Source organism: Chiloscyllium punctatum, chromosome 12 (genome assembly GCF_047496795.1).
Source record: "Chiloscyllium punctatum isolate Juve2018m chromosome 12, sChiPun1.3, whole genome shotgun sequence".
Lineage (NCBI taxonomy): Eukaryota > Metazoa > Chordata > Chondrichthyes > Orectolobiformes > Hemiscylliidae > Chiloscyllium > Chiloscyllium punctatum.
The window spans coordinates 64,187,376-64,199,889 of NC_092750.1; the positions used below are offsets into that span (position 1 = coordinate 64,187,376).

At 41.6% G+C, this 12,514-nt stretch overlaps 1 protein-coding gene across 3 annotated transcripts in view; it reads left to right on the forward strand.

Moving 5' to 3' along the window:
- The window catches only part of sumf1 (sulfatase modifying factor 1), a 164,797-nt gene extending 154,138 nt beyond the window's left edge, over nt 1–10,659 (forward strand). For all 3 annotated transcript variants that reach the window (XM_072582665.1, XM_072582664.1, XM_072582666.1), the window contains exon 9: nt 7,937–10,659. In XM_072582665.1, coding sequence (XP_072438766.1) covers nt 7,937–8,050 — 114 coding nt within the window. In that variant the 3' untranslated portion in view covers nt 8,051–10,659. The remainder of the gene's footprint in view (nt 1–7,936) is intronic.
- Nucleotides 10,660–12,514: the final 1,855 nt, after the last annotated feature.

A 12,514-nucleotide genomic window follows, 5' to 3' on the forward strand; every position in this document is an offset into this window, starting at 1 on the left:
TTCTATGATCACTGTCTAAATTAGATTTAAAATAATTGTCACTTGGATTCTTTCCATAATTTATCTCGTGATATTATTTTGCAAGCCGTTGGCCTACCTGAAACTAGTCAGCCGTGGACAGTGACAGTTTTCTCACTACATTCTTTTTTAAAATAAACAAATTATCTCCTGATACAGGTCAATTCAGTACTGAAAAATGAAGCTTTTTTATAACTTTAGCTGTAAATAGAAAAAGTGTTTAAAAAAAAGTGCAGATCTCACATCCAAATATCACCCCAATGTTTGTTTTTTTTTGAGGCAAGAATGAAAAGTAACCCTTTAAAGTCCACAATAATATAGAATCCATTGAGAGAAAGTTCAAAAAGATGGATCTGTCAAATGATCCACACTTTCAGTTGTTGGATTTCTGGGGGCATTTCTTACAAACATTACATTGAGTTGTAGGTGCAGGAATAAAAAGAAAGAGAGACCCATGCCCACCATTCTTCAACAGACAAATAGATAAAGCTGTTTCAATCTAAAACAATATTAGGGAAACTGGGGAGACTTGCAGGAGCAATAGGGTTGTCATAGTAGGGGATTTTAAGTTTCCTTACATAGACTAGGACTGCCAGAGCTGTAAGGGCATGGATGGGTGAAATGTCTTAAATGCGTTCAGGAAAGATTTTTTTCGAACAGTATGTAGAGGGTCGTACCCGGGAAGGGCAAAACTTGACCTACTCTTGAGAAATAGGGCAGGACAGGAGATGGAAGTGACAGTGGGGGAGCACTTTGGGACCAGTGACCATAGTTCTATTACTTTTAAAATAGTTATAGAGGGGGACAAAACTGGTCCACGGGTTCAAGTTCTAAATTGGGGCAAGGTGAATTTTGATGGAATTAGACAGAAGCTTGCAGGGGTTGATTGGAGTAGTTTATTCGCAGGCAAAGGGACTTCCGGCAAGTGAGACGTATTCAAAAGTGAGATAGCGAGAGTTCAAAGTCTATATAGTCCTGTGAGGGTGAAGGGCAAGATTGGCAGGAATAGGGAACCCCAGATGACAAGAGATATTGGATGCTTTGACCAGGAATGTATGGCTCAGCTACAGGCAACTGAGAGCAAGGGAACTCCAGGAGATATACAAAGAATACAGGAGTTTACTGAAGAAGCAAAAAAGGTCACGGGAAGATTAGGGTGAATCCAAAGAGTTTTTTTTAAAAGTATATTAAAGGAAAAATAATAACTTGACAGAGAATAGGACCATTCAGGGATCAAAGTGGGCATGTGTATGTAGAACGGCAGGAGATGAGCGAGGACCTCAATGAATATTTCTCCTCTGTGTTTACATGGAGAAAAATATGAAGATTTGGGAACTTAGTGTCATAGAGATGTACAGCATGGAAACAGACCCTTCGGTCCAAGCCATCCGTGCCAACCACATATCCCAACCCAATCTAGTCCCACCTGCCAGCACCCGGCCCATATCCCTCCAAACCCTTCCTATTCATATACTCATCCAAATGCCTCTTAAATGTTGCAATTGTACCAGCTTCCACCACTCCCTCTGGCAGCTCATTCCATACACGTACCACCCTCTGTGTGGAAACGTTGCCCCTTAGGTCTCTTTTATATCTTTCCCCTCTCACCCTAAACCTATGCACTCTAGTTCTGGACTCTCCGACCCCAGGGAAAAGACTTTGTCGATTTATCCTATCCATGCCCCTCATAATTTTGTAAACCAATATAAGGTCACCCTTCAGCCTCCAACGTTCCAGGGAAAACAGCCCCAGCCTGTTCAGCCTCTCCCTATAGCTCAAATCCTCCACCCCAGCAACATCCTTGTAAATCTTTTCTGAACCCTTTCCAGTTTCACAACAACTTTTCGATAGGAAGGATACAGAATTGCATGCAATATTCCAACAGTGGCCTAATCAATGTCCTGTACAGCTGCAACATGACCTCCCAACTCCTGTACTCAATACTCTGACCAATAAAGGAAAGCATACCAAACACCTTCTTCACTATCCTATCTACCCGCGACTCCACTTTCAAGGAGCTATGAACCTGCACTCCAAGGTCTCTTTGTTCAGCAACACTCCCTAGGACCTTACCATTAAGTGTATAAATCCTGCTAAGATTTGCTTTCCCAAAATGCAACTCCTCACATTTATCTGAATGAAACTCCATCTGCCACTTCTCAGCCCATTGGCCCATCTGGTCCAGATCTTGTTGTAATCTGAGGTAACCCTCTTCGCTGTCCACTACACCTTCAATTTTGGTGTCATCTGCAAACCTACTAACTGTACCTCTTATGCTCACATCCAAATCATTTATGTAAATGACAGAAAGTAGAGGGCCCAGCACTGATCCTTGTGGCATCCCACTGGTCACAAGCCTCCAATCTGAAAAACAACCCTCCACCACCACCCTCTGTCTTCTACCTTTGAGCCAATTCTGTATCCAAATGGCTAGTTCTCCCTGCATTCCGTGAGATCTAACCTTGCTAATCAGTCTCCCATGGGGAACCAAATCGAACGCCTTACTGAAGTCCATATAGATCACATCTACTGCTCTGCCCTCATTAATCTTCTTTGTTACTTCATCAAAAAACTCAATCAAGTTTGTGAGACATGATTTCCCACGCACAAAGCCATGTTGACTATCCCTAATCAGTCCTTGCCTTTCCAATACATGTTCATCCTGTCCCTCAGGATTCCCTCTAACAACTTGCCCACCACTGAGGTCAGACTCACCAGTCTATAGGTCCCTGGCTTGTCTTTACCGCCCTTAAACAGTGGCACCATGTTTGCCAACCTCCAGCCTTCCGGCACCTCACCTGTGACTATCAATGATACAAATGTCTCAGCAAGAGGCCCAGAAATCACTTCTCTAGCTTCCCACAGAGTTCTCAGGTACACCTGATCAGGTCCTGAGGATTTATCCACCTTGAACCGTTTCAAGACATCCAGCACTTCCTCCTCTGTAATATGGACATTTTGCAAGATGTCACCATCTAGTTCCCTACAGTTTATATCTTCCATATCCTTTTCCACAGTAAATACTAATGCAAAATACTCATTTAGTATCTCCCCATTTTCTGTGGCTCCACACAAAGGCCGCCTTGCTGATCTTTGAGGGGCCCTATTCTCTCCCTAGTTACCTTTTTGTGCTTAATATATTTGTAAAAACCCTTTGGATTCTCCTTAATTCTATTTTCCAGAGCTATCTCCTGTCCCCTCTTTGCCCTCCTGATTTCCCTCTTCAGTATACTCCTACTTCCTTTATAATCTTCTATCCACTCGATCTATCCTGTCTATTCCTGACGTACACTTCCTTCTTTTTCTTAACCAAACCCTCAATTTCTTTAGTCATTTGGCATTCCCTTTACCTACCAGTCTTCCCTTTCACCCTGACAGGAATATACTTTTTCTGGATTCTCGTTATCTCATTTCTGAAGGCTTCCCATTTTCCAGCCACCCCTTTACCTGCGAACATCTGCCTCCAAGCAGCTTTTGAAAGTTCTTGCCTAATACCGTCAAAATTGGCCTTTCTCCAATTTAGAACTTCAACTTTTGGATCTGGTCTATTCTTTTCGATCACCAGTTTAAAATGAATAGAATTATGGTTGTTGGCCCCAAAGTGCTCCCCCACTGACACCTCAGTTATCTGACCTGCCTTATTTCCCAAGAGTCGGTCAAGTTTTGCACCTTCTCTAGTAGGTACATCCACATACTGAATCAAAAAATTGTCTTGTATGCACTTAAGAAATTCCTCTCCATCTAAACCTTTAACGTTATGGCAGTCCCAGTCTATGTTTGGAAAGTTAAAATCCCCTACCATAACTACCCTATTATTCTTACAGATAGCTGAGATCTTACAAGTTTGTTTCTCAATTTCCCTCTGACTATTAGGGGGTCTATAATACAATCCCAATAAAGTGATCATCCCTTTCTTATTTCTCAGTTCCACCCAAATAACTTCCCTGGATGTACTTCCAGGAATATCCTCCCTCAGCACAGCTGTAATGCTATCCCTTATCAAAAATGCCACTCCCCCTCCTCTCTTGCCTCCCATTCTATCCTTCCTGTAGCATTTGTATCCTGGAACATTAAGCTGCCAGTCCTGCCCATCCCTGAGCGATGTTTCTGTAATTGTTATGATATCCCAGTCCCATATTCCTAAGCATGCCCTGAGTTCATCTGCCTTCCCTGTTAGGCCCCTTGCATTGAAATAAATGCAGTTTAATTTATCAGTCCTACCTTGTCCCTGCCTGCCCTGACTGTTTAACTCGCTTGTGTTCTCAGCTGTACCCGTCTCAGATCGATCTCTTTCCTCACTATCTCCCTGGGTCCCCCCCCCCCACCCCCCACCCCCCACCTTACTAGTTTAAATCCTCCCAAGCATTTCTAGCAAATTTTCCTACCAGTATATTAGTCCCCTTCCAATTTAGGTGCAATCCGTCCTTCTTGTACAGGCCACTTCTACGCCAAAAGAGATTCCAATGATCCAAAAATGTGAAACCTTCTCCCATACACCAGCTCCTCAGCCATGCATTCATCTGCTCTATCCTCCTATTCCTGCCATCACTAGCTTGTAGCACTGGGAGTAATCCAGATATTACTACACTTGAGGACGTCCTTAGGGAAGATAGTTTGATAAATATTTGGAACAGTCCATATCACAGTAGAGGTGGTGTTGAATGTATTAGAATGTATCAAAGTGGATAAATCTCCTGGTCCTGACCAGATATATCCAAGAACACTGCAAGATTGTAGAGAAGAAATTGCAGGGGCCCTGGCTGATATTTTGCATCATCATTAGTCACAGGCGAGGACTGGAAGACTGGAGAGTAGTGAATGTTGTGCCCTTATTCAAGAAGGGCTGCAAAGAAAAATGTGGAAATAATAGACCAATAAGCCTATCATCTGTGGTAGGTAAGTTACTTGAGAAAATTCTGAGAGATAGGTTGTACGTGCATTTGGAAAGAAAGGGTTCGATTAGGAATAGTCAAAAAGGCTTTGTGCGTGGGAGATCATGCCTCACTAATCTGTTAGAGTACTTTGATGAAGTGACCAGGAAGGTTGACAAGGGCAGGACGGTAGACGTAGTCTAGATGGGTTTCATTAAGGCCTTTGATAAGGATTCACATGGTAGGCTGCTCTGGAAGGTTAGATCGCTTGGAATCCAGAGGGATCTGGCAAACTGGATACACAATTGGCTTGATGGTAGGAAGTTGAGGGTAATAGTGGAAAGATGCTTGTTGGACTAGAGGCCTGTGACTATCAGAGTGTCTCAGGGGTCAGTGCTGGGCCCATTGTTGTTTGTTATCTATACTAATGATTTGGATGAGAATATACAAGACATGTTTAGTAAGTTTGCAGACACCACACGTAGGAGGTATCATGGACAATGAGGTAGGTTATCAGAAATTGCAGCAGGACCTTGATCAGCTGGGGAAGTGGGCTGAAAAATGGCAAACAGAGTTTAATATAAATAAGTGTGAGGTCTTGCATTTTGCAAAGTCAAATCAAGGTAGAAGTTTCATGATGAATGGTAGCGCCTTAAGGGGTATAATGAAACAGAGAGACTTTGGAGTTCAGGTGCACTGTTCTCGGAAAGTGAAGTCACAGGTAGACAGGGCAGTGAATAAGGCTTTTGGCACACAGGGCATTGAGTATAGACATTGAGAAATTGTGTTGCAGTTGTACAGGACATTGGTAAGGATGCACTTGGAGGATTGTGTTCAGTTTTGCTCACCTTACTACAGGAAGGATGCTATTAAATGGAAAAAGTGTAAGAAAAATTTGCAAGGATGTTGTCAGGACTCAAGAGTCTGAGTTATTGGAAGAGGTTGTTCAAGCTAGGACTTTTTCTTTCAAGCATACGAGACTAAGGGGGCATCCTATAGAAGTGTATAAGATCATGAGAAGCATGGAAAGGGTGAATGCACTCAGTCTTTTTCCCAGGGTTGGGGAATCAAGGACTAGAGGGCAACCGTTTAAGGTAAGAGGGGAAAGAATAAAAGGGTACCTGAGGGGAAACTTTTTTACATAGAGGTGGTACGCATTTGGAATGAGCTGCCAGCAGAAGTGATTGAGGTGGGTACATTAACAACATTTAAAAGGCATTTGGACAAATACATGGATAGGAAAGGCTTAAAAGGATATGGGCCAGGTGCAGGGAAATGGGGTTAGCGTAGATGGATATTTTGGTCGGTGTTATGACATGGCAGTGAACCCCTCTGCTAATTAAACCAAATATCCAGAAAAGCTCACCTCACTTCATAATCTGTTAAAATAGAGAACTCCCAACTTCCACTATTTAAAGAAAAAATATCAATTTATTTTTTTAACTCTAAAAGTGAACATTAAACAACAACTATTTACAAGTCTAAACATCCTTTCTCTTAACAGTTTATTATCTGCCTCCAACTCTATAACAATATACTGTTCCCAAAAATGCACCCTATTAAAATTACATCAACTTAATTTTCAAAACCCTACCGCGGCTTTCGTCTCTGCTCTCTGTATGCCTCTGTCTGCAGATCTCCCTGGGTCATCTTTGGTTGTATGCTGCAAAGATGTTTCGTATAAAAACATAGCTTTGATAGAGAGTGTTTTGCTCGCAGTTTTGCGCTCTCTGGCTAATTCCAAAAGCCGGCTTCTTTTATACCCAAATATCCTCTCGTGGTTCGATGTCGTCAAACAGTAATATTCAAATTTGATCGGGTTTTAGTACCCTGCAGCATAATTTAAACTCGAGAGCGTGGGGCCGGAAAAGCACAGTAGGTCAGGCAGCATCCGAGGAGCAGGAGAATCTCGTTTCGGGCATAAGCCCTTCATTAGGCATAATTTAAACTGATTGGTTGAATTCAAAATGTTGTGAAGACATAGCAACCAAAAGTCAGGTATTTGGTTCACAGCCAAATGTTACATATTTTCAATTTTCCAATACACTCTGAGGCTGCTCGTCAGTCACATGACATGTGCCTGCAAGCTCTCAATGCTAAACAACCTTCACTCTCTCAAAGATATAGTACACTCTTCAACTTCATAACAGTCAGCATGGATCAGGTTGGGCCAAAGGGCCTGTCTCCATGCTGTAGGACTCTCTGACTCTTATATGGGCTCCTTTGCTTCATAAATGGAGTCTTGGACATTTTTAACTCCTAGGGTAGGTGGGCCCATTGCTGGGTGAAGGGTTAAAGCTCTAAAAGTGGGCAACAAGTTGACCACCTGACATGATTCTGCCCACTTCCAGGATTAACTTTGGTGCGTTTCCCTCAGAGCTGTCAGATTTTGATGCGAACATCTGCGATTAACAGAGGATTTACCCTAGCGTTTTGGCTTCATCATTCAGTGCACAGGTTCCTGAGCTCTGAGGAACCTGTCAGGGTGAACCTGGCACAAAGACAGCAGAAGCTGTGTTTATTCAGGAAATGTCCAGGTTAGGAAGCCTTCAAAGAGTGAAGCTGAATAGTTGCAACCATGCCTAGGTGAGAGGCTGATGGTCTCAGCCCTGCTTCTGCTGCAGGTGTCTTTTCAGTGTTTGACAAGTTCTTTCTAAGTCCATGGACTGTTGTTCAAACTTATGTAGATTTGTCTGCTGTCCCCCACTGCCACAATATTGAGTAAACAGGGAGAAACTATCTTCTGTGGTCAGGGAACTAGAGGGTACAGATTTGAGCTGATTGGCAAAAAGGCTAGAAGGAAACTAAGGATTTGTTATGATATGAAATGCATCATCTAAAATGTTGGCGAAAATGGATTCTTTAGCAAACTTTCACAAAGGAATTGTCTAAATACTTAAAACATTTCAGGGCTCTTGGGAAAGAGGGGTGTACACCAAAAAGAAGTTTCATATCCAGAATGTGTAATAGGCCAGGAGAGGACTTGCGAGTGCACTGTGAATGAATAATAATCGTTGTCCATCTCTAACCTTTGGATGTATTTTTAGGACTATTGCTACAGATACCGTTGTGCTGCTCGCAGTCAGAATACACCAGACAGCACTGCCTCGAATCTGGGTTTCCGTTGTGCTGCTGATGTTCTGCCAGATTACCTGAGCTGACCTGGTTCTTAGGTAGAGACATCAAGAAGGCAAGTATTAGTAATAGCCTTCCTGCGATGGAAAGCAACTGAATACATGTCAAGATGGAACTTTCCATTAAAGCAGTCAACAACCGGCCCTTACCGGACATCACCAGTAAGCTGACGAGTGTCCCAGCTATGGATTCCTGCAATCTTTGCACTCCGATGGTTTCAATTTAAAGGCACAGAACAGGAGGCATGAAATGTTTGTTCTTTGCGAGAGTTTCAGCTATCACTTTGGGACTTACTCTATCTGGATTCTGTCTTTGTTATTGCTAACATAAAATGAACCTTCTTGATTAGAAATGTCACCAAATACAGTACTGCAAAATGAATGAACTCAATAAGGGTACCTTGAAAGTATTTTTTGACCATACTTCCAATTGATGGTTAAGCAAGACCAAAGATTCTGTAACATCTTTCCACAAAGTAATCAAAAGGCCTATAATAGGGTTTGCTTGTTTCTCAAATGGTTTTAAAATTACTGTAAATAAACACCACATAAATGAGTCTGAATTATTGGACTGTGGAGCATGGCATAGAGTATTTTTGCATACAGTTGTAAAGTAGACAGTACGTAAAAACAAATAGCTTACATTTCTATACCAAGGACTCTTAGCATTTCTTGAGTATGTCACTAGCAATTAATTTAAAATGTACTCAATGTTGTAATGTAAACTGAAACAGCAGCCAATTCTAGGAAAGATGTGCAGGCATTGGAAGCAGTCCAGGGAAGGTACACTAGGCTGAGACAGGTATGGAGAGACTGGTTTATAAAACAGTTTGTGTAGATTGAACTTGTACTTTTTAAAATATTGAAGAAAGAGAGATAATCTTATTGAAACATACAAGATCCTTAGAGGACCTGACAGGGTAGAAGTGGAAAGGTAGTTTCCCCTTGTAAGAGAGTTTAGGACCAGAGGGCATTAAGCATATCCAAGGCTGAGATAGATTTTTCATCAATAAGGGAATTGGAGTTATGGGAATGCCAGGAAAATGGAGTTGATGATTATCAGATTAGTCATGATCTCATTGAATGGCACAGCAGACTTGATGGGCTGAATGCCTACTTCTCCCCCTATGTCTTATGATCTTTAGTCACATGTAGCAAGCTCCCATACAGAGCAAGTAAATAAATTACCATGTAATCTATTTAGGCTGTATTGGTACAAGGATACTTGGAACTACCTGCAGCTTTAACCAAGCTGATCCATACTCTTTTAGCACTGCATCTACATGACAAAGCAGAAGACTTCCCAGGAATGTCCTGTCCACAAATCCAAGCTGGTCATTAACTACCCATTAGGGGTCTACTCTCAATCATCAGCAAAGTGATGGGAAGGGTCTTCAACAGTGTCATCAAAATCCATTTAGTCACCAATTGTCTACTCGCTGGTGCTTGAACTGAGTTCTGCCAGAACCACTCAGGCTTCTAACCTTATTCCAGCCTTGGTCCAAGCATCGGCAGAAGCACTGAATTTGTGAAGTGAGGTGGAAGTGACTGCCCTTGACATGAAGGCAGCAAATGACCAGCTGTGACCCCAAGGAACCCAATGCAACATTGAAGTTGGAGACACTCTCCACTGCTTGATACCCAACATAAGAGAAGACGGTTGTGGTTGTTGGAGGTCTGTCATTTCAGCCCAGGGACATTGTTGCAGGAAATCCTCAGTGATGTCCTATACCCAGCCATTATCAGCTGCTTCATTCTTTCCATCAAAAATATGGGGACACTTGCTGGATATTTTGCTATGTTTAATTTGATTTGTGGCTGTTCACATAATGAAGCACTCCACTTCTACTTGAAGTGGGAACTGGACAACATTCAAGCTTAGACTCATAAGAGGTGCATAACATTCTCACCACACACCTGACAAGCAATGACCATCTTAAAAAGAGAAAGTCCAACTACTTCTCCTTGACAGTTATAAGATCATAAGAAACGGGAGAAAGAGTAAGTCACTTGATCCATTGATTCTGCAATACCATTTAAGTCCTTGGCTGATCTGACTGAGACTTAACTACTTTATTGCCCGTCTTCCATAAACCTTAAATTTCCTTGTTGATTAAAGATCTTTCTGACTTAGCCTTGAAAATATCTAAAGTTGTAGTCTCCTCTGCTCTCTGAAGAAGCAGATTACAAAGATTCCCTCTTAAATGGAACCCACTTAGTTTTAAACCATGCCCTGAGGTTCTAGATTCCCAATGAGAGGAAATGCCCTCCCAGTATCTACAAGGTAGATTTAGAAGTGGAAGCTCAAATCACATGAATATCAGCTTTACCTGCACAACTTTTCCTCGTAAAACCTTCATCCCAGGAATGAGTCCAGCAATCTTTCTCTGAACTGCTTCCAATGTACATATATCTCTGATTAGAAGACCAAACATATACGCAGCATTCCAGGTATGGTTCCTACCAATGCCTCGCAGTGCTGCAGAAATATTTCCTTAGTTTAATGTCCTGTTCCTCGTTTTCTACCTAATTTGCTATACTTTCCAGTTACCTTTACGTAATTCGTATACAATAATTTGTATCACACTCTACTGCGGTCTCCCTCATTTTAAATAAATTCTGATTGTTTTTTTCCACATTATGCTTATTTGCCTTTTTCTTGCCCATTCATTTAACGTATCTTTATCCTAAGTGTTGCTTAAAATAGAAACTCTTGTTGAAGCTTTTCATCTTGTCCTCATTAGGACAATTTGCAAGAATTACCTGAATCCACCTATTTGAATATGTACATGTTTAAAAACATTAGAAATATATCATCATTTTTCCCAGGAACATTGTATCTGCCTTTGTTGTGTTTTACATTTCTGTTTCTCAACTTTTCAACAAGGAGAATTACTCCCAAGATTAGCAATCCTCTTCTGTAATTGTATTATAATCTTACATTTTTTATTTCAAAATTATTCTTTCATGAGATGTGGGAATCACTGGCAAGACCTATATGCCCTTAATCCAAGTGACTTGCTAGGCTATTTCAGAACCGGTTGGTCTGGAATTGCATGAAGGTCAGGTCAGGTAAGGATGGCAGTTTTCCTTACCAAGAGAAAAACAATAAACCCAATAGGATTTTATGACAATAAATGATAGTTACATGATCAAAATTATTGTGACTTGTTTTCAGTTTGAGAATTATTAGTTTAATTTAAATTCCATTGGTTGTCTTTATGGGATTTGAACCTACATTTCTAAGAGCATTAGCCTGGAATAACAGTCCAGTGACCTATTCACGACAATATTATTTCAATTAGATTTATCTGAATTATCCTGTTAATTGCTTCCATTAAGCATTTACATCAACACTAATAATGAAAATACTTAGAATGTCATGCTATGTCAACATAAATGTTATAATTGTTAATAATTTCACGCTTTAATTGCACCTCCCACTTCTGATAGAGCTGTCATGCACCAGTTTCATGTCTCACCTTATCAGCGTCACTGATAGAGAAACCTCTGTACTTAGAGCCGTAGAGAAGTACAGCAAAGAAACAGACCCTTCAGTCCAACTCGGCCATGCTGATAAGATATCCTAAAGTAATCTAGTTGCATTTGCCAGCATTTGGCCCATATCCCTCCAAACCCTTCCTATTCATATACCTATTCAGATGCCTTTTAAACGTTGTCAAATGTACCAGACTCTAGCAGTTCATTCCTATCTGCACCACTCTGAAAATGTTGCCTCCCAGGTCCCTCATAAATCTATCCCCTCTCACGTTAAATCTATGCCCTCTAGTTTTGGACTCCCCTAGCCCAGAGAAAAGATCTCAACTCTTTCCTCCATTGTGTTTTACAATTTAAATGGGAACACACCAAATTATAACATATACTGTCGCATTATGCCTGATTATGAGTCAAAAGGAGAACAGAATAGATTACCTACGGTGTGGAAACAGGCCCTTCAGCCCAAACCAACCCTCCAAAGAGTAACCCACCCAGACCCATCTCCCTCTGACTAATGCACCTAGCTCTATGGGCAATTTAGCATGGCCAATTCACCTGACCTGCACATCTTTGTGATTGTGGGAGGAAACCGGAGCACCCAGAGGAAACCCACACAGACACTGGGAGAATGTGCAAACTCCCTAGGCTGGAATCGAACCTGGGACCCTGGTGCTATGAGGCCGCAGTGCTAACCTCTGAGCCATCGTACCGCCTAAAGCTTGGTTTTGAGGAAGGCCTTAGAAGAGGATACAGGTAAAGAGGTATGGAGTGGGAATTCCAGCATTTAATACTTTTTATTCGTTCACAAGCTGTGAGTGGCACTGGCTGGTCTGCCATTTATAGCCCATCCTTAATTGCCCAGAGAGCAGTTAAGAATCAGCCACATCATATTGGGTCTGGAGTCACATATAGGCTAGACCAGGTAAGGAGGGCAGTTTCCTCCCCTAAAGGACATCAGTGAACCAGATGGTTACAACATGGTCATCATTAGAA